Source organism: Thrips palmi, unplaced genomic scaffold (assembly GCF_012932325.1).
Source record: "Thrips palmi isolate BJ-2018 unplaced genomic scaffold, TpBJ-2018v1 HiC_scaffold_10, whole genome shotgun sequence".
Classification (NCBI taxonomy): domain Eukaryota; kingdom Metazoa; phylum Arthropoda; class Insecta; order Thysanoptera; family Thripidae; genus Thrips; species Thrips palmi.
Genome location: NW_023144621.1, coordinates 15,803,527 through 15,828,634, shown reverse-complemented (window position 1 = coordinate 15,828,634; position 25,108 = coordinate 15,803,527). Strand labels below are relative to the sequence as shown.

The 25,108-nt window shown below is 59.2% G+C and overlaps 1 protein-coding gene across 2 annotated transcripts in view; it reads left to right on the top strand.

Annotated features, from left to right (window-relative positions):
• The window catches only part of LOC117652163 (vesicular glutamate transporter 1), a 43,854-nt gene that overhangs the window by 11,291 nt on the left and 7,455 nt on the right, over positions 1 to 25,108 (top strand). Inside the window, exons 3-11 of one of the 2 annotated variants that reach the window (XM_034396869.1) lie at positions 17,598 to 17,839; positions 17,912 to 17,973; positions 22,080 to 22,169; positions 22,529 to 22,549; positions 22,703 to 22,824; positions 22,907 to 23,021; positions 23,781 to 23,955; positions 24,027 to 24,316; positions 24,392 to 24,635. In XM_034396869.1, coding sequence (XP_034252760.1) covers positions 17,598 to 17,839; positions 17,912 to 17,973; positions 22,080 to 22,169; positions 22,529 to 22,549; positions 22,703 to 22,824; positions 22,907 to 23,021; positions 23,781 to 23,955; positions 24,027 to 24,316; positions 24,392 to 24,635 — 1,361 coding nt within the window. The remainder of the gene's footprint in view (positions 1 to 17,597; positions 17,840 to 17,911; positions 17,974 to 22,079; positions 22,170 to 22,528; positions 22,550 to 22,702; positions 22,825 to 22,906; positions 23,022 to 23,780; positions 23,956 to 24,026; positions 24,317 to 24,391; positions 24,636 to 25,108) is intronic. The other variant, XM_034396879.1, reaches the window with a different exon arrangement.

Below are 25,108 nucleotides of genomic sequence, written 5' to 3'. Positions count from 1 at the left end.
GCGAACGAGAAATACCATCAAGGGGAAAAGCTAGTCCGACCGAAGCACTGTTTTGCTGAGGTGAGCGTTTTTTTGACAGACAGGTGGCTGGCCTGTTCGGCAGGCGTTTTGTCTTGGTGAGCAGCATCCAGATCCTGGCGCTCCCCTTGCTGGGCAAGCTGGGCGTGCTGCCCTGGCCCTGCCGGGCTGACTCGGGGCCGTCGGGGACTTCAAGGGGATTAACCCGAATTCGTTCAACCAGTCCGGGAATGGGCCGGGGGACTTTTGGGGATTACGGCATAATGAATGCCCTTCGCGATCAGGGCCCGCTCCGCTGTGGAGCCGCCCAGGCCCGCCCACGCCTGCCCAGGCCGCCGCCGGGACTCGAACCACCGACCCTCAAGTCGAACAGAGGTACCCTCGTGTGCTCCACTCGAGTCCTGCTCGGCTGAACCGGCCTCGTGCCCACTGCGGTACCGGGATCGGCTTAGTGCTCTCGTCGCTCTGTCTCTCTCGCACTCGCATGGCTCGCGGTGCGAGGGAGTGAGAGACAGAGCGACGCAGGGAGTGGGAGGTTACGGCCCTGGCGCTACGGCCGGGGTCGTCGCCGGCGTCCTCGCATAGCCAGACTGGCGCCAGGGCTTCTGGGCTGGCGTCGGGGGAGGGGGAGGGGGACGGAGTCTGCGTCCGGGCGAGGCGGGCGAGGCGGGCGAGGGGCTGGCGGCGTCTTCCTGGCTCGAGCTTCGCTCCACTTGAAGCATGCCGACACAAAGGGGCGGGGATTGGAGGTGGGCGTCGGCCGGGCCTGAACTCAAGCCCGGGTTTGCAGCAGGCCGACTTCCGCGTCGAGGTTTGCTTCGGCCGGAGGTGCCGGCGCCGAGGGTCGGCGTCGCGCGATGACAGCGTCCCGAGTCCGGCTCTTGTTGTTGTTGATGGCGGCAATGTTGTTGTTGTCGTCAGTCGGAACGGCTCGCGGAGGCGCCCGGGCGTCGGGCGCCAGCGACGCCGGCGACGCTGCCCCACTGTTAAACTTGCAAGACGCCGCCGAGGGCCTCATGCTGGTCGATAGCATTGCGTAAATCAAAAACCGGTAGAAACCGAAAGGGAAAGAAGGATACTCGATGGAGAGCGAGAGAGAGAGAAAGGTTGAGAGGTGCGTCACGCCGAACGAGAGGCTGCCACATATGTCTTCCCCGGTGGCGCCAGCGCCCCGCCAGCGCCCCGCCAGCGCCCCGCCAGCGAGCCGGGTCGCCGCCGGGGTGGCGGACGCCGGGGCGGCGGGCTGCCGGGGCGGGGGACGCCGGGAGGGGCGCCGCTGGACCGTATCCAGGCTATCCAGCGAGGGCGGCCGCGCCGCGATCGCAGCGGATCGCACGCCCTTCGGAAACCACGGTGACTGTGCCCGGCGACCGCCACCGCCTACACCGTAAAACGCGACGACATTTTAAATCAAGCCGAGTTACAGAGCCGCCACGTTAACTAACAGCGGAGCCTCGTGACAATTAAGAATAAAATCAAATTTTAGCGAAAAAAAAATGAACGCGGGGGTGGGTATTTGAACCCGGAACCCCCGGCTGCGAAGTTATCACTATAACCCCGCGGCCACCGAGACGCGTTGTTTTCGGCGGTGTGCGGTGGGCGTCGGTATCGTTCGCCAGACACCGCAAGCTTTTCGGTTTCGCCGCGCGCCTAATTAAAACCCGGGGGGAGACGCGCGGGCCTTCCAGCCTTCCATTGAGCGCAGCGGCGCGGCGGCGGCTCCGGTGACAAAGATTTAGCACTAATTGGTGTCCAGGGCAGCGGCTGCTGACGTGCAAAGCCCCCCCCCCCTCTACCGGCCCGGGGACATTACTGCGTTGTAATTGCCGTCTTTTCCAGTTACGTGATCCGACTTGAGTGCCGCGGACTTCTTCCCTGCTTATTGCTCCAGCGCGCCAACTTTGACAATGACAGCAGAGGAAAAACGGGCCTGGGTTCAAATACCGCCCGGGTGTTTTTTTTTTTTTGGAGGTTTTGTGGTATTGGTATGGAGTTGGCGCTGCTTTTGCTTTGGGATGCCGCAGCACTGCAAAAGCGTGTCGATTCATCGCGGGATCCGTCGCGGGTAGCGGGGGAAAAAAAAGTTCCGTTTTGTTTATGCAGAGTAGCGCTCACCACGCCACGGCCTGCCACGGCTTGCCAGCGCTGCGCGTATCGCCAGCGCCAGAGCATGAGACAATGGCTTTGGTTGGGCGGCCCCTGTCGTCGCCCTGTCTCTCTCGCGCTCGCGGGGCGCGCGGCGGCGGTGCGAGCGAGACAGGGCGACGACGCAGGCCACGCAGCCACTCCTCACTCCGCGCTAGCAGCGCTAGCTCCGCGTAATCCCATCACGTGCGATGGGCCCCTCTTTTAGAGCCTCTTGCCTCCCCTAACCACCCCCTAACCACGGCTAACGCTCTCTCTCTCCCTCTCTCTCTCCCTCTCTCTCCCTCTCTCTCTCCCTCCATTACGATCCGATAGATGTTCCCCTGAGTGTGTTGTCTTCATTTCGGCCAAACAATGTCCTCCCTCTTCGACGCCCGGTCCGGGCTCCAGGGTCCAGGGTAGCCCTTGGCAGCCTAGTCACGCAGTTGCCTACCTTTGGCAGAGAAAACTGTAACCAGGCAGACGAAACCGCTCATCATTCAGTTTCCCGTTCGTTGGGTGTCTAGGCTCTACAGTTGGGTGAGGTTAGGTCTCAGGAAATGCAAATCTGCAAAAGCCTGACTGGTTCTTCTACTCACGATTAAGTTGGCAGGTGCCGGCCGTCCAGGCGCTCGGTGCGGTCGGCCTCCCCCTTCCCCTCCCCTCGCGCCCCCTCCCCTCCCCCCTCCCCTGCCAGCATCGCCGCGCGTGCCTGGGCGCCTCGTCGCCTCGCCGTCGCGGAGTCCATATTTCATTCTAACCCTCCAATCGGCCTTGAAGCCTGGGAGCCTTGAATGCCACGGCGAGGGTGCTGGCTGGCTGGGTGGCTGGCCGGGTGGCTGGGTGCGGTGCGGCCGTGCCGCCCGCTCCCAACGACACTTCCCCTTTAAATTCAAAGCTCCGGGAGATAGGACGAGGAAATAGTCAATTTTAAGATCGCCCCCAAAAAATAACGACGAGTTTTTATTTTCGAGTTACCCCTTGGACGGACAACTCTCGCTCCGCGCTCAGAGCTCAGCCTCTCAAGCGCCAATCTGACTGCCATTGTGCGGAGCCGGGGAGGCGAGATCGGTAAATCTGAGTCGAGAGTTTTAGAAGCTCTAATGAAGAAGGATGAGGGAGGAGAGGCATTGTCACGGAGTGTGTGAGGACAGACGGACGTACAGGCGGACAGACCGACAGGCGGGCGGACGGACGGACGGACAAGGAAGTGGGGTGAGAGTTTAGGTGCTGACAGTTGACAGTCTGTCCGTCCTCATATCATCCCCCGGTTCGTTCCCGGTTGCCGGCGGCTGCCTCGGGCCATGGGGATTACCAGGACATCTCTCTCGCTCTCTCTCACTCTGCCACGGAAGGGAATATCGCCAAATTAAGGCCAACATCCTAGCCGAAACATTAGTTGAACGCTGCATGCCCCACGTAGACGCTCTGCTGAAAATGAGGGTGAAAGTGTTTCAGTTCAGATGAACGAATGGGAACGGGTTGATCTCTCTCTGTCTCTCTCTGTGGGCGTGACTGCGATGCTCTGTCGTCTGCTCCCGGCTGCTTCGGACACGGCGGCGCGGCGCCGCGGCCCGCGGGGGAAAGGGTTTGTGTCGTGGCGTCTGGGGACTCCAGTGGAGAGGCGTGAGGCGAAGAGACAAGTGAAGCTTCTTCAGCCATTATCACCACCCTTCGCATCAGAGTAATGACTGAGGCGGCGCGTCGCCACACACAGCGAGAGAGAGGGAGAGAGAGTGTAAGTGTGTGAGTGCGTGCACGGTTTCGCACGGTGACTAGGAACCAAAGGCGGGAAGTAATCTCAGCTCGGTGGTGGATGTGGATCCCCACGGTGGCTGGGGTTTTATGTACTGGCACGGGCAGACACAGCACAACAAACACCACACACACACACACACACACTCTCACTCCCTCTCACACATGCAGACCAGTGCGTCAGTGCGCAGACGCTCGGCGGCAGCTCGCTGGATGCCGGAGAACTCCTCGCACGGTTCGAAAATAAAAAAAATAAGAAAATGCTCTCGGAATTGAGACGCTTTCGCCAAACACTGGCCTAGGCCGGCCCGGCAAATGTACCGTGTTTGATCTCTGATGGAAGGGGCAGCGGCATATGAAACCGCCCCACCTCACTTCACCGCAAACGCTTACAGCCCCTGGCACCCTCCTCCCCTCCCCCCTCCCTCTCTGCCTGGCACGCTCACCGGGTAGAACATAGCTTCGCGGTCCGATGCGCTCCCTCAACGAGGCGGCAGCCACCCCTTCATGCGCCCTCCCCTCCCCTCCCCCTCCCCTCCCCCCTCCCCTCCCCTCCTCCCTCCCCTGATAATCCGCTTCGGTCAGCGCTCTCCGCCGCGGCGTCACGCGGCGTAGGCCGGCGAAACCGCCGAAAAGTGAAGTCGTAAAAACGGAATTACGCTTTCCCAGTTTCAGACAATTTTCCGGCCTTCTCATCGCATCACGACCCAGAGAGTAATTGATGGCAAAAGCGACTCTGGGTCGATTCCCACCTGGTTTGTACACTGTTTTCGCCCCGAAAGTGAGTCTGAATTCGAACATCGTTTGTCGTCGCTCTGTCTCTATCACACTCGTGCAGGAGCGAGAGAGGCAGAGCGGCGTGGCGCTGGCCGGTCGTGGCTCGGCTTATTGATAACGGAGCGATGGTATCGACTCCGGCCGGTAAATGGATCGTTCCGGGCGATGGCAGCCGATGGCAGCCGATGGCAGCGATCCCAGCGATCGACCGTCAAATCAGATCAAACCGCCGCGACCCCCTGGCGAGTCCGAGTCCCTGGCGGCGAGGGTGGCGGGCAGTCCCGCTGGGGCGGCGACGAGGACGTGCCGCACCTCCACCTGTCACGCCACTTCGGCCCAAATTTCCTCCCTCCGCCCGAATTCGGTCCCGACAGCCGAGCCCCGGGTTCAACTCCCGATTCGAGACGCGCGTTTTCAGCGTCAGAGACAATCGCCTGCAAAGTGGCCAATGAGGGAAGAATTTCGGCGACGTCGTTCCATTCATTATGCATGAACTGGTGCCCCTCCCCCTTTTGCCAGGCCGCGCCAGGCATCCGGACAATGGGCCTAAACCACTGCCGTGCCAACGGTTGTGCGATTGAGCTAGGTTCGTGTATGAGACGTCAGCCGCGTGGTTTGGACCACTCGTTTTGCGAGTGGTAGGTCCCGGGTTCAACTCCCAGACAATTATTTTTTGTAATTTTTTTTATTGCGTGCGGTCCTTAAGCAGTGTTGGTGGGAACGACAGAGCACGCTGCCCCACGGCGGCTCGGCGGCGGGCCCGGTGGGTGGCTCAGGGCGTTGACGGCGGCGGCCTGGTCCCGGTGGTCCCGGTGGCCCTGGTGGTCCCGGCCGGTCGGCCTGTCGCGCCACATCACAACAGGCGGCGGCTCGACGCCCTCATCGAATTGTTTCAGAAGTCAGCCGGCGGAGCACTTAGTCTGATGAGGCGATGTGGGGTGGGGGCTTCATGGAGGCCTTCATGGGGGCCTCCGTGAAATGAGGGAGACGCACCATTGTCTGGCCGAGGCCTGCCCAGGCCTGCCCAGGCTGGCTGGCTGTGCGCCCCCGAGGGACGGCCCCGTATGCGAGGCGCTGTCTCTCTCGCACTCGTGCCGCGTCTCGTAAGCGTGCGAGGCAGAGTACACAGTGGGCCAGAAGGCCGGTGGAGGCGGCCAAAACTCTCGACGCGTTTTGAGCTCCAGCGTCGCTAAATGGGACTCGAATGGAACGTGTGACCCCACCAATGGATTGCTCTCCGGATGAAGAATCCATTGGTGGGGTCACACCGGTCACATGTTCGGTTCGAGTCCTGCTTAGCGACTCTGGAGCTCAAAACTCGTCTAGAGTTTTGCCCGCCTCCAGCGGTCTTCTGGCCCACTGTGGAGCGACCAGCAGGCCTGCCCGGCGCGCCTGCGAACTCCAGGGTAGGCAACCCGGCCGCACGGCTGCGTGGCGGTACCGCCTACCTCGCAGGCGCTCGCTCCTCCTCAGCGGGCGAGGAAAAAATCTGACATTGAAACAAAAATCGCTGTTCGAAAACGGTTTTCTGTTCAAATATAGTGTGCTTCGCGTCCCTTCGAGCCAAGGTAAAAATATTGAAATCTCGAAATTCAGGCCACTGCAAAGTTTCCCCGCCACTGTAACGCAAGCGTCGAACTTTCATCTTCATGGGGCGATCAGGGGGCGCGCGGGCCGCGCTCTGGGATTGCGGTGTAAACGTGAGTGAAACGGCGATGACGGCAGTCGGGAGGGCGGCCAGAAGGTGGGGAAGGCCTCCGCCAGGCCTCCGCCAGGCCACAGCGAGGTCTAGTCTCCCGGGGCTCATGAAAAGCAACAAGTGAGGTAAACGCATCGCCCCGGGCACCTCGACCGCCTCGGCCGCCTCGGCGCAGCGGGACCGGTAGCAGGGGCGAGCGGACGGACAGATAGGCAGACAGACGCAGGCAGACAGACAGGCAGACAGACAGACAGACGGACGCGCAAGGAGCACGCCATCGGGATTCTCTCTCTTTCTTTTTTTCGGGTCGTGTTTGCTCTGCAGAGCCCCTGCTCTGTTTCCAATTCGGCCCCTTCCCCGGCGATCTGTTTCCACACAGGGGTGCCGGGTGTGCCGACGGGCCCGCCCGCCTACTTTGGTGAGACCGTTTGCTGGAGTCCGCTGGAGTCTGACCTGGAGTCTGGTGGGTAGCCGGTGATCGTGCTCCCTGTAAGGGGTTGGCGGCCAACCGGCGTGCCTACAGGCCGAGCACTGCCGGAAACATTGATTCGCGGAAACTGCTTAAAAAGTCGTGTTTTGGTCCGACTTTAAGCAGCCACTGCGTCCGATCCGAGGCGGGCCTTCGTACTTTCTCAACAGGCATTTCGTCTTTGGACCTTTCTTTAGCATGCCTTTGTTACGGAGTGCGATTATGCGCCTTAGTTTGGGAGCAGTATTGGCTCAAAGTTGATCAAAACGGTCAAAAAATGCCTTAAAAATCGTGTTTTGCGGCTGACTTTAAGCAGCCACTGCGCCTGATCCGAGGCGGGCCTTCGTACTTTCTCAACGGTCATTTTGCCTTTGGACCTTCCTGTAATATGTCTTTTTTACGGAGTGGGATTATGCGCCTTAGTTTGGGTGCAGTATTGGCTCAAAGTTGATCAAAACCGACTTAAAAGGCATTTTTGACCGTTTTGATCAACTTTACGGTTATACTGCTCCCAAACTAAGGCAGATAATCGCACTCCGTAACAAAGGCATGCTAAAGGAAGGTCCAAAGACCAATTGCCCGTTCAGGGAGGACGAAATACCGCCTCGGATCAGACGCAGTGGCTGCTTAAAGTCGGCCTAAAACACGATTTTTCAAAGACATTTGTGACCGTTTTGATCAACTTTGCGGCAATACTGCTCCCAAACCAAGACAGATAATCGCACTCCGTAACAAAGGCATGCTAAAGGAAGGTCCAAAGACCATTTGCCCATTGAGGGAGGAGGAAATACCGCCACGGATCAGACGCAGTGGTTGCTTAAAGTCGGCCCAAAACACGATTTTTCAAAGACATTTGTGACCGTTTTGATCAACTTTGAGCCAATACGGCTCCCAAACTAACGCATATAATTGCACTCCGTAACAAAAGCATGCTAAAGGAGGGGTCCCGTGGGGTTGCGAAATTTTTCCTGCGGGGGTCGCGGAAATATTTGGCTACAAATTTGGGGTCGCGACCCGAAAAAGGTTGAGAACCGCTGGGTTGGCCAACTTCGCGGCGCCACCGCTCTCCAGCGAGTGCTGCAAATCTCCTACCCGAGTCAGGGCATCCAAGAGGAAGGTCTGAAGACCGCCCTTACGCTGAGGAAGGGCCGATTGCAACGAGCGTTGGGACAGAGCCTTCGCCTGAAGTCAGTCCGAAACGCAGCATCTGTCCAAAAAGTAATCCCCCACCCCCAGCCCCCCAAAAAAGTTTTTGGTGGACAGCGAAAAATGGAAATGGGACTGGCGACGTTCGCCGTGAACACCACCGTGAATACCACCCTGATCCGCGCTTCCTCTCCGCAGCGCCTGGCGTCTCCCCTTGCTTTCAGCGGAGATCACCGCGCCGTGCTGCCGTGCTGCCGGGCTGCCAGAGCCCGCCCTCTTGAAAAGCAGTGAAGCGTGCTGCCTCTCGCTTGTTGTGGGCTGTCCGCACATCTTTTCACCACCGCGGCGGCGCCGCGGACGCAGTGCGGCGGAGGAGGCACCGTTTTGCCGGCTTTCAGCGTTTCCGATAAGATTACCCACTCTTCCCCGCCAAATGTCACCCTCCCCCCCTCCCCCTCCCGCGCCCCAGGTGGCGATTTTTGGGGGTACCGCGGTGCCGGGGTCAGTGGGCTTCGCTCGGCTTCGCGTCCGTCCTTGTCTCGTCCATTGCACTTGGCCGGGCCGCGCGGCGAGGCGCAGCGAGTGGGAGCGAGACAGAGCGAAGAGCGATTCCTGCGGGAAATCAGCGCTAAGCCGCTTGCCGCTTGCTTCGGGCCCTTCCGGCGTGACGGCCTGGGGAGACTCACATGTGTCTGTCTCTCTCACTCTCTCGCACGGACGTGTGGGGCCAGGACTCCCCCGACCTGGACATCCGTCAGACCAGAAGCCCACGCCACACACACGGATCACTGCATGCCATACAACGCGCTAGAAAAAGAGAAACCAGAAAAAAAAATCCCTGCTCGAAATTTTTCAGAACTCTTTTCCCCATTTTTAACTCATTTTTATTTTCTTAAATTCAAGTTTGCTTGTGTAGTGAACCTGTGATTTGCAGAAAATTATTCTTCTTTCAACTTATTTTATTATCAGAGCGGACGTTGTAAGCGCGGAAACTTGAACGCCCGTTTACGGCCCACTTACATTTTTTTTTGTGGTGTGCCTCTCCATAACGCGGTGTACTACAAGGTGTTCATATCACGCGCCGCGCCGCAGGGGGAGGGGAGGCGGATTCCACCTTCGCCCTCTCTCTCGCACTCCCCGCGGGACGGCCCGGGGGTGCGAGCGAGACAGAGCGAGACTCTTCTGAATCAGTCTGCTGGCCCGGTCGCCTCCGCATTCATTTCTGTGTTCTGAATGGCGATATTCCCCAGGGCAATATGCTGTCACCCCTTGGCCGCCCGCCCCGCCCCGCCCCGCCCCGCCACCAGCTCTTCAATGGTCTATTACGGCGTCCCTCCTAATGACGCCGTGCTGCTCTCTCTCGCTCTCGCTGCCTTTCTCTCTCGGCCCCACTGACCGCAATATGAGACGCCTCGCCTCAAAGCGAGGGTCATTCGGCGAGGCGATGAAAAATATGAAAAATTCAGAGGACGCAGGGAGGCGGTCTGGGGCGCTCCCGCTCCGGCTTTTAGCGGCCGCTCCATTGTCCCCCGCTGTACGGCGGCGGGCTGTTTTGGCGCGTTTTTTTATCAATTTTCGAATGGGAGGACGGACAGGGGTTGGAATTGATTAAACAACCTGGCGGCTTACGGCCGGCCCCTCGAGTGGAGCGGGCACCGCGGGGACGCCATGACTAATACGAAGGCATGGAGATACCATCTCCGTGATCCGGCCCACCGCCTTTTGATCAGGCCGGCCGGCTGCCAGCTTGCCTGCCGGCCAGCCTGCCAGCCCCGGCTGCGCTGCCTTCGTTAGGGCGGACGGTCGCCAAAATAATCACGCGACCGCACAGTGAGCGCCGGACAGCCCAGGGCGCTCACAGTGGGCCAGAAGACCGGCGCCGGCGGCAGAAACTCTGGACGCGTTTCGAGCTCCAGAGTCGCTAAATGGGACTCGAACCGAGCTTGTGACCCCGCCAGTGATTCCTCGTTCGGAGAGCAATCAATTGGTGGGGGGTTACGCGTTCGGTTCGCATCCCATTTAGCGACTCTGGAACTCAAAACGCGTTCGGGATGTTGACCACCTCCGCACCAATCTTCTGGTCCACTGCGCGTCCGCCGACCTTGGGCCCCCATTCGACTCCCCTGGACTTCTTTACGTCTTCTGGTTGACATCACACCCACCGCGAAAATTCCCACCCGAGCCCTACACCTCGAGACATTCATAAATTCATAACCCGCCGAGAGTGAAAATGGAATTTCGCGTCACCCCGCTGGACCGGCCGCTTTGGCCGAGTCTTCCGCCAGCTCGTTAGACGGGGCTTCCAGGGTCCCTCCAGGGCCCCTCCAGGGGCCGCGCGATAAACGCGATCATTGACATCGAAATAGTGGCGACAAGTCCGGGTGGTGCGCGCGGTGCGGTGGCGAGGCCCGGCCGGGCCCCGGGGGCGAAGGCAGGCGGAGGCAGGCGAAGGCGCAAACAGCAGACAGCACCGTAAGCTGACACTAACAAGGCCCTCGGGCAGTATACGGCGCGTGCAGAGACGGACGGACGGACGGACAGACAGACAGACAGTCGACAGGCAACAGTAGACCCGTCACGGAGAGATGTGGGGAGCGGCCACCGCGAGCTGTGCATTGAAATCCAGTGACGTCGACGGACAGATAGGCAGACAGACATGCAGACAGACAGGCAGACAGACAGGCAGGCAGACAGACAGACAGACAGGCAGACAGGCGGACAGACAGACAGACAGACAGACAGACAGGCGGGAGGACACGCAGTGGAGAGCCGATGGGGAGAGCGAAGGGATGAGAGAGAGAGAGAGAGAGAGAGAGAGAGAGAGAGAGAGAGAGAGAGAGAGAGAGAGAGAGAGAGAGAGAGAGAGAGAGAGAGAGAGACGGGGCTGGGGCGTCGCCGAGGTGCGGAGAGAGATAAGATCATTAATTTCATTGCAATCAAAGTCGAAAGCGGAGCGGCCCCGCTAGACTTGCGCCATAATTCAGGGGCGGAAAAAAACCAAGGGGTACTGGCCGGATCTTCCTTCCTCTTCTTTCTCTTCCTCTTCCTCTCCCCGCCAATATCGCCCGGCCCTTTTTAATCTGATGGTAGACAAAAGATTGGCCGCCCCGCCCCGCCCGGTTCGCCTCCGACCCACCTTTGTGAGCCACTGTCCCCGAATGACTGTCTAAGGTTCCTCGGGAAGGTGACGGCGCTTTAGCCACTGGAGGGTGCAATTTCATATCCAGATTGGCACCATCTCAACCTCTTTATTTCTTTACAAGTTCTTTAATATATATGTAGTTGAATATTGTTGACGATGGGCCTTGGTTTCCGCCATAAATGACGTTTAAATTCCTACCAGGAGTTTCCCCTCCAAAGTGATGCTACCCACCTTCAAAAGTCACCCCGGAAATACACTTCGGACTGGCAAAATCTGAAACAAATGGAGGGTGGCGGTGGCGGAGCGTGGCGTGGGGTGTTGTGTGTCGGGGGCAGCGGAGTGAACTCGCCCGGACTCGATGGCTGTGACTGCTGACGAGACGCGTGCCGCTCGTGCCGTGGGAAGCTCCTCTCGGAAAAAAAGAGAAAGAAACCGTTTCTCTCCATTTAGCAGTGCACTGTCGAGATTTGCTGACGATATTCTGTCATTGAGAACAGGTAAAGTTAGGTTATCTTTAGTTAAGGTTGAGTTGGGTTCCAATTATTTGTTTCCTAACCTTACGGGATGCGGTGGTTTCGGGTTTGATAAGGAAGGTAAGGTTTTTCTTTCTGCATTGGTCTCACCGATACTCACCAGCAGCTTCCTGCTCCATTTTCATTAGGTTAGGTCAGGTTAGGCTGGCTTTTCCTGATGGCTCGCAGCGACTTCCTGCCCTACTTCTGGCGCGGTTGTCTGGCGGCTCCCGCGGGCCGTGAGCTGAAACAAGCGCGCCAAATCCGAACTCGAATCCCGAGTAAGCCGACCGGCAAGCCGAGCGGCTCAGCGGACAGGGCGCGCTTTGTAACTGACGGCGATAAAGGGAGGGCGGTGAAAAGTGCACTGTTACTGCGGGGAGTAAGAGCGAGATAAAAAAGGAAAAGGGAGAGAGAGACGCAGTTCCTTAGTGAAAATAAAGTGATAACACGGCCGGTCCTCTGGCCGGCCCTCGGCTTGGCCCTCGGCTTGGCCCTCGGCCTGCTCTCGCAGATAAATCAGCCACTATATTTCTCTCCGTCTCCCTCGCACTCGTCAATACCGCCGAGTGACGTCATCTCCACCCCGCCAGAAATAAAATGAAAACGGGAACGAAACGACACGCTGGGCGACGCGGGGCGACGGGTGTGCAAACTGGCACATTCGTTTTACTAAGCCGCCCATAATTGTGCCCCTTTCGCGGAGCCACGGCGGAGCCCCTCTGCAAGTGCCTTCTTATGTCGGAGCCTGGCTTCCCGACGAGGAGCCGCCGAGAGGGAGAGGGAGGGAGGGGGAATTGATATGCATTGATAGACCGTCTCAGTTACGCAAGCTTTGTCGGGGACCGCCCTCCCCCTCCCCTGCCCTCGGCTCCTTTTCGGAGACCGGCGCAAATTTGTTTGGGGCGGCAGGGGCGGCTGAGGAATTCCAAGCGGCAGAGTGGTAGGGTTTCACATGGTTCCACAGGGTTTCACCGGTTGCCGCGTGAGGAGCGCGGCGGCAAAATTTAAAACAGCCCAGCGGTGCACCCCGTCAGCATAAAAGTGGGACTCCGGCCCCGCTTCTCCAGCGGGGGGTTGCGCTCCAGCGGGTGCGGGCAGCTTCCCAACGCACTGCAGCGGCTGTCCCGCTCCAGCGCTCCAGGACTTTCCAGGAGCTAACAATAGTCGGGGCTCTAGAGGCTTTCGAAGAATCCCGACAGACTTCAGAGCAGCTCCGAGATTCTCGCGCAGGCTGCTTCACCACAGCTCACAGGTTGTCATCAGCAGGATTTCGCTAGTCGTTCCCTGGAGCCTGTTGAGGCCAGAACTTCAGTCCTCGGGAGATGAACTTCAGAGGGGCACCGCAGAGAGTGTTGAGTAGTCTTCGGGGAACCTCCAGTTCTCCGGGTCGTGTCGGGCAGCGGGCTGCGGCGAGACGGAGCAGGGGGAGAGCAGAGGGCGGAGGGCTAGGAGGGCTCATAGGGCACTGCACACAATACCCCAAATGGATCTTTGAATCGGGAAAGGATTTTGGCCGCTTTTGTGTGTGTGGCCCCTCTGGCTAACCCACGGCCACCCCGCTGCGCTACGCCGCGACAGTCGGAGGGACGAGGCGGCAGCAGTAGTGGAGGTGGTTGAAGTGGCCGAGGCAATGATCTATCAGACACCAGGCCTAATCCATTTAATGAAAGTGACATACTATCACCAATATAAATTCCCCTCACACAGAGACACACGGACACAGGTGGCGGCCACCGAGCGCATTGCTTCCACCTGCTTGGCTGACAGGCGCGCTGCTGCCCCATTCAGAGGGGGATTGCGTCGCGGTTGGTTTACTCCCAGGTATTCGCTACTGGGGGTGGCGCTGTAACGAGCTTCGAGGAGAAGAAGAACAAGAAGAAGAGGAGGAGGCAGGGCAAGGAGAAAGGGATGAAACTCGAGCAACACGTATGCATGTCCCAGCTTTGTGAAATCCACCCCGCCCCGGAGAGCCCTGCCTCTTTTGTTTTTGAAGACGTCGCTGCTGTTGTTGTGGAAGTAGTGCGTGTCCTCGTGCCTGTGTGAGTGAAAAATACGCGTGGGGGAGCACGGCACGGCGCTCGGTTTAACTCGTCCCAGCTCGGGCCAACCCTAACCGTGTCGGCTCTCCCCCACCGCGTGCCCCCGGCCGGAGCATCTGCATATTTGCAAGTGAATGAGGCCCCGGCCGTGCCGGCCCGGCCCCAGGTCCGTGCCGAGAGTGGGCATATCCGGGCAGAGAATGGAATTCACTCGAATGCAATTGTCTCTGGAGTTTGGGGTGCTGATTAGCGTGTCAGCGTTCCGTCCGGGAGGAAACTTGTTTATCTCAGCCGTATTGCCCTGTTGCGCGTTCTTTACGTTCACCGTCTAGCTGAATAAGGCCAGGTCACGTTTCCCGTTGAGTTAGGATCAACATCGCCCTTTTTGTCGCGCCCAGAATCATTTTTCGGCAGATTCTCAACTTGGAGACCCGCAGTAGTATGGACACCTTATTGTTACTCCCATCAGGTGAGGGTTGCCCCAGGTGACTTCAATGCCAGGTGGAAACTCTAACCCTTCGACTTGCTGTCAGTATCGTTTGGTAGAAAACAAAGGATATTTTTCCAGAGTCGCTGCCCGGACGTCTTGTAGCGAAACTGCAGCAATCGGATTCACCACGGTCGGCAGCCTCTCTGTCTCGCTCTCCGTTTTCTCCCCCGCTTTGATGACGAGGGCGATGCGGCTTCCTTTCCCAATTTGCTTATCGTAAGTGAGTTACGTTATTGATATCTCCCTTTGCCCCAAATGAATTACTTTGTCTCGATTGTGCTGTTTGAGCGGGCGGGGGGTTCTTCCGGCCGCGACAGTGGACCGGAAGTTTCGATTACGAGGACGGGAGGACGACACTAACTGCGAGTTCGGTTGGGTAGTCTGTGGCATCCAGACCATCCAAACAGGCCTCACCAATCTGTTCCTCTTTGAAAGAGAAAACGATTGATACCGTCGCGTGTTTGATTCCAGACTTCGGTGCGGTCTAGGCGCACTATAAAAAGCGTCCCGATTGGTTGGCTGTCGCTGACTTTGTTATTGTTTAGTTGTAGCATTTTTGTGTCGCTGCTCGTCCCCGACTGGGGTGGCGGCCGTAGCCGGGCCGTGGCGGCGCCATGCTGACAGCCCATAAATTCAGCGCTACCAACCCCGGCTCCCCTCGCCCCGCCAGGCCGCCAACAAATGCCCTGACATAATTCCCAAAAAGTTTGCAGCGATCTGCGCGACGCGCGGTGATACCGGTCGGGGGAAGTTGGACATTATTAGGCAAAGTGGGGTTTTGTGGCGGTGCCGAATGAAAACGGCAACAACTTGATAACCGTCGTCGCGGTGCTCTCGTGGGTCCGCCGTGCGCTCTCGCTCCCCTCACGACCAGGGAGATGACGGCTATGAATATCGTCCCCGGGACGGCACCCTCGCGACGACGGCCCCGGGACGGACCCTCAACGACACCCATAACCGGGACGGGCCCGGCCTCTGTGTGCTGGTGGCGCGTGCTCGGCCCGGCCTCCTCGAAGCAGGCCGTCGTCTTGCCGTCGTCTTGCCGTCCCGTCGAGTCGCCTGTGATGCGCGATGGCCGCGATGCCACGGCGACGCCACGGCGATGCCGCGTTCGGCTCCAATTTGCGTCGCAGCTAGGACGCATTCCGCGCCGCCCTCCTGTCCCTCGCTATCCCTGCCTCGCACTCAATAAGGCTGCCGGGCCGCAGGGATTTTGATGAAAACAACAACAAAAGTAAGAGCATGTAACCTTGCCGAAGGCACCTGGAGAAAGATGCTGCTTTCTCATATTTTTGTTCGTTTTGGCTTTTTGGTTCTGGATTTGATGTGGAAATTCTCCGCTGTAGGATTTTTTGTCCGCGAAGTCGTCGACGCCCTCTGCCCTCCCCGCCGAACAGAAATAATAACGAAACCGGAAACAAGTCCCAGGGCGGCGGGCGGAAGCGGGCGGAAGCCCCTTTTGGAAAAATACTGGGATTGCAGCCCTTGTCCAGCGGCGGGGTCAGGCCGGGAAGAAGACCCTGCGCGACAGTCGCGGCCCCTTTATGACTTCCTTTTGGGGCAATAGGGGTCGTATCTCGTCTATCGCTTCTCAATTCCTCCTCCCTCGCCGCCCCTCCCATCCTCCCCCATCCTGTTTTGGTACACATGCGCGCGTGCCGCCGCCCGACCTGGTTCGAATCCCGCCGCCCCCGTCCGTTTTTGCTTTTTCAAGTTATGGCCGACTTTGGCAAAGTTGTCATCCCTCGAAGGCAAAAAATAAATAAAAGAAAGCAGAAACAACAGGCTGTTGTCGCTTCATTGAGGATTCGCAATCTACGTGATGGCGGCAGGGAAAGGCAGCCCACGCCGGCCGGGGCGCCAAAGGCAGCGGAAAGAGGATAATGATGAAACTTTGCCTTGGTGACGTGGAGCCGCGCGGAGTGAGAGCCGCCATGGCGCACCGCCACCTCCATCACGAGGCCATCAAGTTAGCCTCGGGCTTAGGCTGGCTCATCCCACGGCGCTCAGGCCGTTCGATCTGTCGCCGACGATTTTGGGTATCTCGTCATCTCGAAGGGCACGAGCGAGCTCCACTAGACAAAATCGATTCCCAATTTTTAGAAACGTTGAAAAATTTCCGCCGCTTGTGTCATTTTGCTCGTTTTCGAATGACACCACAGGCTATTGCGAAAAAATGACAATGGATAACTGGCGGGTCTGATTGCGGGCTGACTTCTCTTCGGGTACTTTGCATATTTTTCGCTTTACGGCACCAATGGAGGCTCAACTTGGTTAGGGGTGGCCGCCACTTCCCACTTAAAGATGATTACATCGTCAGCAAATTATCAAATCACTGAGGGGGAGCGCCGCCGCGGCCTGGCCGCCGCTGCGTTCTCGGCGGCCACCTCCCGGCCACCGCCTTGCCACCGCCTTGCCACCGCCTTGCCGCACTCGTCACCGCCTGGCTCTTTTGGCGCCGTCCACTCCCGTTTCGGGACGATGATGAATTTTAGCACGCATCATTTAGCGGAATCTCTTCCGCTGGGTTGACGAGCAGACAGACAGACGACAGACAGACAGGTGGACAGACAGGAAACAGGGAGCAGACGAGCCGCGCCCGTCGGCCTTTGTTACGAGGCTGCGAAGCGAATGCTTTTTGTTTCGCCCATTTTCCGGAGGGGGAAACTCTGTGTCATCCTGCAAGCACAGCCCTTTGCTTCGGCCCCCTTCCCTTTCTCTCCCTCCCCCCTTCTCTCCCTCTGTCTCCCTCCCTCCCTCTCTCTCTCTCTCTCTCTCTCTCTCTCTCTCTCTCTCTCTCTCTCTCTCTGTTTCTTTCTCTGTCTCTTTCTCTCTCTGGCTCCCTTGACGCGGACGTGATGGGTCCAGATCAACTCAAGATACATATCCGTGCCGGGGGATTCATCCCGTGAACTCGCCGGCATATATTTAATTTCCGCTCTGGCTTGTCAAACATAATTTGCATGCAATAAACGAACGAGGCTGTATAGAGAGACCCTCCTCTGGGTGAGTGTGTGTGTGTGTGCGTGTGCGTGCCGCTGCGGGGGTGCTCGCCGCGGGAGTGGCAGCGGGGTGGTGGTGGACGGCGGCGAGAAACCACTGAATCGAAGGCTGGAGTGCGCGGCGCTTCGCTTGGCGCTTCGCGCGGCCTGGTAGGGCGGCACTGGAGAGAGGCAGGCGGTGTCACCAAGCTCGCCGCGCTCGGCCCGCTGCTTTCGGCTCCATATCGAGACCCGCGGGCGGAATGGGAATGGGGGTGTGTTCTCCCTGGAGAGGAGAATGGAAAGGCCTTGAAGCCCTTTGGTTCGCGCCACTGGAGAAACAATGCCAAGGCAGTCGGGCGGGGGTGACTCGAACACCAGTTGTCGATTTGGAGGTTAGGTTGGACCTGGAGGGTTCTTACGGTGTCGTTCCCTGTTGCAGCACCACCGGTGCGGGCGGCACGCGCCAGCAGGGCTACGAGGAGCTGGAGCTGCCCCAGAAGGGGGGCCTGGGCGGCGGCGAGTGGGCCGAGACGTCCCTGCAGGAGAAGAGCTTCGGCGGCGGCACCCCCGAGTCGCTGCCCGAGATCGAGCGGCCCAAGCTGCGGCACATCGACAAGTACGTCCGCGCCGAGTTCCCCTGCCTCTCCAAGCGCTACACCGTGGCCGTGCTCACCTGCGTCGGTCAGTAGTATGTGACGGTACATGTAGTACGTGTCGGTGAGTAGCGTGTTTCAGCAATGTTCTGGGTTTCAGGTTTCATGATTTCGTTCGGGATGAGGTGCAACATGGCGATGGCCAAGCTCCAGTTTGCCAAGGTGAGTGTCTCTCCCCAGACAGACGGGGACTAACCACCGTTCTCAATAAAGCAGCGCCCGCCGCTACGCTGTGGTAAAATATGATGTTCGCGACGGCGCGGCTACTCGGCGGCAAGCAGCCCTTGCATCCAGCGGCAGGTCCTCCATCACCTCCTCCAACTCCTCCCCCGCCTCGGCACGCGCCCACACTAATTGCCTGTATAGCGCCCCGCCCCGCCACCCCCAGTCGGCTCTATTAGTGTATTAACCGTGGACGACGGCGGCACGGCGCCACCAGCGCGCCGGCCCGCCAGGCCGCCAGGAGAATCAATGACGACAGGTAAAATGTGAGCAGTGAGGCGGAAACAGAATGGACTATATAATGCGAACGCGCGCGACGCGAGCGACTCCCCCGCCAGAGATTGCATCGCCCGCCCATGGCCCGCACCGCGCGCGTGGGAGTGTGTGTGTGAATACGTGGGCGCCCTCGCTCGTGTGCGTGTGTGTTTCTATTTGTGTTTTTTGTCGAACCTGGATGTGCCGCTAATAGTGCAATAAACACGACCGGGGGCAGCCAGGTGGAAGCCACCGCCGAGGCGTGGGACCACGCCGCGTACACTGCCAACAAATAGGGTTCTAAAAACTAAATAAACAGTCCGAATTTTTTTTAAAAACAATTTTTTCTAAAGTATGACTTAACATTTTTCGCCGAAGCACGCCTCAGACTCAGGTCACGGAAATATAATTTTTTTCAGAGCGGCTCACACCAGAACATTGTCCACTATTGTGGTAGCTTCAAAAACTTCGCGCTCTTTGTGTTTTATTTTTGCTGTCGTCTTTTTTGTTGGGAGCTTTGCAGTGTAGCTCGCGGCGCCGCGATGCGTGCGTGACTGCTAATCTGGTCGATTCGTGTTCCGTGCCTCCGCCGTGCCTCCGCCGTGCCTCCGCCGTGCGTCGGCCGCAGACTTGTTGATCTCCCGGCCGCGGTATCGCACTGTAAAAAGTGAAAAGGCCGTCGTCAACAACAACAAAAACAACTCGGAGAGTGTCATTTTGGCGCATAATATCGCGAGCGCAGCGCTGTGCCTTTGACGTTGCCGAGTCGGCCGGGCTCGGCTTCCCAGCGTTGTATCGCAGTGTACGGCAGTGTATCATAGCGGTCCGGTGCGGTCGTAATTAGCCGCCAGAGAGACAGAGACAGGGCGAGAAGCCGTGCATCAGCCACTGGAGAGGGAGAGAGAGGGAGAGAGGGGGTGAGCGAAGCGGTGGCGGGGCCGGCCGGTGGCAGAGCATGGCAAAGCATGCCAAAGCCCTAGTAAGAGGACTTTCCGTGGTTTCAGCCCCGCCGAGCGTCAGCCGCGCCAGTCGCGCCGTCGCTCCGTCTCGCTCGCTCTCGTGGGTCGTTCCGCAGGGGTGCGAGAGAGAGCCATTGGGAATGATGAGTCTCCAGCCAAGCCCCGTGGAAGCAGAGCGAGCAAGCCGTCAGTACTCATCTCATGGCCAGGGCCGGGAGGGCCGGGCCTTGCAGGGCTGTGGCGCCACCAGAGGGTAGTACCCACCCACCCCTCCGAGAGAAGGGCTGTGCCGATACCCCACGCACAAGGCCGGACAAGGTCGGACAAGGCCGGACAAGGTCGGACAAGGTCGGGCAAGGTCGGACAAGGTCGGACTAGGTCGCACAAGGTCGCACAAGGTCACCCGGGGTATTGTCAAAGGGGTTATTTTGCGATGCTGCGGTCTGCTTGGCGGGGGCTATCGCCACGAAAACGCGGGCCCCTTCAAACCGCGGCCCCCTTCAGACCGCCGCCCCCTTCCCACCGCAGGCCACATCCTCCTTTTTGCTCGGCGCATCCTCAGACCGAGGTTTCCCTGACGGGTCCTTCTCGCCGCCCCATGATGGGGTGGCGACGACGGCATCAGTCTCTCTCTCACCCCTCCGGCCCGCCCCGCGAGTGCAAGAGGGACAAGAGAGTGCCGTTCAGCGGAGGCGGCCGCGGCGACGTCTCGCAAGAACAAGAAGAAGTGCGAGATGCTGATGCCAGAACCACACCACCACAAGTGGCGCGGTTAAATTAATAGAGTCTGAATAGGACAATGAGTCTGCGCCGCCGAGGCCGACGCGGCCGACGAGCCCATTGGAAGAGCCAGATTGGCTCGCCGTGCCAGGCGCACGCCTTCGCGTCTGCAAGCATTGATTCGCTCGTGAGCGGAAAAGAGGGGAGGGGTAATTTCCAGTTTCCCAAAAACATTTGAAAAATTGCAAAAAAAAGGAAAAACTTGTAAAAAGCCTCAACTTTACTCCCTTTTTCAGTTTGCCAATGTTGCGTTTTATTCCTCAATTGTTGTCATAACCCTTTGAAAAATAATTTTAACAAATTTTATTGTGACAGTGTCGCCGCGGTGCCGCGATACCGCGTTGACACGTGTTGGACGCCCTTCGCAGTGCTTTGCAGTGCTTCCGAGGCAGTGGTGCGTGTCAGAGGGACAGAGAGAGCGAGAGGGAGGGAGGGAGGGGGGGAGGGGAGGAGGGGGGAGGGGCAGGGTGTGACGCGGTGGTCGTGACTTTATACATTCACATCTTTGTTTCCGCGCTCGCACATCGCGCGCCTCTCCGCGTAGCCAGAGCGGCGGCAAGCGCACAGTGTAGCGGCATCGCGAAAGCAGTGCGACGAAGACAAGCAGCAAACTAAGAAAAAGCATGAGGCAGCGCGGCAGCGAAGCTAGGGGAGGCGAAAGCACGAGATATCCCTTGAGGTCATGCCACTCCGCTTATCAGCGAATGACCTCGGGCATGGCCACTGCCTCGGCCACTGCCTCGGCCACAGGACCTCCACCAGGACCTCCACCAGAACGTCCAGCAGGGCGACGGCGACGGCCTTATCCCATCCATTGTCATTTCCCCCTTTCCCCTCACAGTTTCGCCAAAGCACTGCTTTTCCGCTTCACTCTTAGTTTTTTTTTCTTCCTCCCGTCGTCGTCCTTTGCGCTCTGAGTCCGGCTAGGGTTGGCCTGGCCGCCCTGGCCGCCTCCGTTTTTCATGTGGGAATGCAGTGACCGGCAGCACTGCCAACGCACACACGCACACACACACCAGAAAAAAAATCTCTGCGAAAAAAACGGGACGACGTTGGCGGGAGTCGAACCCGCGCCGTCACCGCCGCAGCCTCATTTAGCGGGACGCGCTCCCTCGCCGCCGCCGCCGCCTTCACTGTCCATTCTGAGGCGAATCCATCATCGGCCGGGGATGTCACGAGTCGGATCTGCACTTTCTGCTTGATTGTGCCGAGGGGTGGGGGAAGCGCCGTGTCGCGCGACTTCGGGAGGAGTACTCACCCTTGGCGTGTGTGAGTGTGTTTGTGTGTGTGAGAGTGTTTGTGTGAATGTGTGTGTGTGTGTGCGTGACATGTAGCGGTGTGAACGTCATAAATCATAGAGCTGCACCTTTAACAGTTCGAGCCATTAGCTACTGCACTGTGGGTGGTGACTACTGTCGCGTGGCCCGCGACTCTGTGCTCTGCGGGCGCGGCCGACTGGAAGTCCGGAGTTTCTCTCTCTCTCTCTCTATCCCTCCATCTCTCCCTCGATGTGCTTCTCTGCCAAGTTCCGACGACAAACATTTAAACGGCGACCCCGGCGAGGGTATCGTCCCCGCAGCCCGCGGGGGTGAGTTTGTTTCAGGCCGCGTTTCAGTTGCTGTCTCTCGCGGACTCCTGGTGGGGCCACCCGACGCACGGGTGCGAGAGAGACAGAGGCCCGCTTCAGCCAGCCGGCTTCACAGCCTGGTTCGTGTTGGCCCACGTGACACGGTGGGCACGTTGCGCGCAGAGGTACCTCACCCCTTTGTGCCCCCCCCCCCCCCCCCCCGCCACCCCCGCCCCCCACCCGCCCCGCCACCCCGGCCCGCCCCGCCCCACGCCGCACCCTCTTATTGTTACAAAACAACTCCGGGCCGGGCCGGGGACACCCTCGCCTAGATCGGTAATGGAAGCAGACATAAATGAAATGGAATAAAACGGCCAAAAAGGTTTTGTCGATAATCCAGTTTCGGGTAAACTGAGAGAGCAAGGGAGGCGCGTCGTCGGCCGCGGGAGGGAAATTTCTCGGAGTAACGTTTGGTTTGCTTGCAGGTGTTCGCGAACGACTCGGCGGAGCCTATGGACCACGGCCTGGGCGTGCTCAACAACGCCACGCCCAGCGCGCACCTACCCACGGGACATGTAACGTACCCCGCCATTTCGTTGTTGTTTTACATTTCATTCTCCTAGGCCACCCTTCGATTTTTTTTTGGCAAGCACCGCCAGACACATTTCATTTCCCTCCTTATCGTGGAGGCGCAGCAATAAAATTGATGCGATTTCTGTAGCATGTCGAGTGAAACCAATAAGATAAGGAGAGAAAGGAAAGAATGTCGTCGCCGCCATTTTGTTTCGTTTGCCCATCTCGCTTCCTTCTTCTTCTCACATGTGCTCCTTGTCTGACTTCTGTTCCTCCTTTCCTCCTCTTCCTCCACCACCTTCTTCTCCTCCTTCTTCTCTTCTCCTTCTTCTCCTCGACCTCCTCGGCTTGGTTAATGAAGCACTCGCGTTTAGCTGAACTGGTAAGGACCCGCCGCCGGCTCGGCTGGCTGGAATTCGCGTTGAGACTCGCCGCGCTCTTTGTCCGACGAACCGACTCAATTTCATTCAATTTGATTTAATTTGGCTTAATTGCCGTCGCGTCTGCCTCACCCCGCGGCGTGCGCGTTTTGCAGGACCTCCCGCACCGGCAGTGGTCCGTGGCCACAGAGAGCATGGTGGACTCGTCCTTCTTCTGGGGCTACCTGGTCACGCAGGTGCCGGGCGGCTTCCTGGCGTCCAAGTACCCCGCCACCAGGTAAGGCCCGGCTAGACGGCCCACTATGCGGCCGCCGCGTTTTAGACTCGTCAGCACTTGACGCAATGTTTCCGGTGCGCAGGATCTTCGGGCTGGCCATCGTCACGTCCTCTGTGCTCAACCTCCTGGTGCCCGGCGCCACCGAGATCCACCCCAGCGCCGTCATCCTGGTGCGAATCTGCCAGGGTCTCGTCGAGGTAAGGTCGGAGGGGTCCCCGGGGTGTCCACAAGCGAAAACACAATTTATTGTGTACGTTTTGGTCTGGAAACATACGTCCAAGTCGACCGACAAGCCGCCACGCCGTCCTCTCCAAGTTCCTTCCCGTGCCTAAGCTGCGTAAACCGCTTGGGCCGATCCGGGAATCGAACCCGCGCCCCGCGCCCCGCAGGTTGGCATCCGTGACCACTCGGCCACGCGTCCGTCTCGCTGCGCTCGCCCCGCTAAGCCGCGCCTGATCCCACTTGAAACCGGCGCCCGTTTAGGAGCGGCTCGCAAATCCCTCTCGATGGCCGGCGGGCTGTTTAGGGGTGGACGGGGCGGGGCGGGGCGGGCTCCATTTTCGTGGACTGCGCGGATTTGTGCGATAGGGCGTCGCGCGCTAATACACACGGAATCCACTCCACTCTGCAGCGGCGCAGCGCGTGGCGCCGCATTTATGCCGCCAACTTGCGATCATAACCGCGGGCAGTCATGTGCATGTGCGAAAGAGGAAACGAGTTTCTGCTGATTGTTACTGTTTGTTGTTGTTTCTGTTGCGTCGCGTTTTCTTTGCGCTGCCGCCTGAAATACACTTCTGCGGTCAGTAGTATGGGCACCCCACTGTTACCCGCGCCACAAATACACTTCCGTGGTCAGTAGTTAGGCAATCACTGTTGCCCACCGCCTACACTGTGACTGGCACGTGGCTCGCAGTGTGCCACCCGGTCGTGCTCTGGCAGCTCTGCTCTGCCTGCAGGGCTTCACCTACCCGGCGTGCCACGGCATCTGGCGCTACTGGGCGCCGCCGCTGGAGCGCTCGCGCCTCGCCACGCTGGCCTTCTGCGGCTCGTACGCGGGCATCGTCATCGGCATGCCCCTGTGCGGGCTGCTCACCAGCGTCATCTCCTGGCGGGCCTCCTTCTACACTTACGGTACGTCCCCCACCCTCACTCCTAGAAGGAGCACTGTTTGGCCTCGAGTGTGACGGCCGTGCGGCTCGCAGGCTTCCTCGGCATGATCTGGTTCGCCACCTGGATGTGGATGGCGTTCGAGCGGCCGTCCAAGCACCCGTTCATCTCGCTGACGGAGCTCAAGTACATCGAGGAGTCGCTGGGCAAGCAGACGCAGGTGGCCATGCCGACGATCGCCACGACGCCGTGGAGCTCGTTCCTCACGTCCATGCCCGTGTACGCCATCATCGTGGCCAACTTCTGCCGCTCCTGGAACTTCTACATGCTGGTGCTGTTCCAGGCGTCCTTCCTCATGGAGCGTTTCCACCTCGAGATCGCGGAGGTGGGTTCGAGTCCCGATCGCGCCACGATTTTTTTTTCGCGCGCGGATGGTTTCAACTTGCGGTTTTGGTTGCAGACGGGCTTCCTGGGCTCACTGCCGCACTTGGTCATGACCATCATCGTGCCCTCCGGCGGCCACCTGGCGGACACACTGCGGAAGCGCAAGATCCTGTCCACCACCATGGTGCGCAAGCTGTTCAACTGCGGCGGCTTCGGCATGGAGGCCCTGTTCTTCCTCGTGGTGGCCTACACCACCACGGCCAAGGGAGCCACCTGGGCGCTCACCTTCGGCGTGGCCTTCAGCGGCTTCGCCATCTCTGGTCAGTGCACTGTGAGGATCTATTTGCACGTTTGTGCCGACTGCTGGCCCGCCATGCTGGAGCCAAGCAGGGCAACGAGTGGATGGACTCAGCCCTGGGGCTCAACCCTCTTACCTCAGGCAGCGTGTGTGCGCGCCCGGATCATGTCTGCGCCGCGCTCTTATGCCAATTCTGTGTGTGCGTTCGGAGCCCGTCCACACATGTGTGTGTGCGCAGTGTATGATGCCCGTGTGTGAGGATCCACATTGATGGGCCTGCGGATAAGAGAGAGACGGAGAACCCTTTGAGGATTGGTGTGCCCGCCCCAGCAGCTCAAGCAGTGCCTGCCCGTGGAGGGGTGGGGGTGGCTCTCCTGGCGCCTCCAGGCTTCCAGGGGCTGCTCGCGGCCGCGCGCTGCCGCCAGTCGGTCCGCGGACGCCGTCGGTGCCGGTCGCACCCTCGGAGTCCCTGGCCTCGGAGCGTCGGAGGGCGGG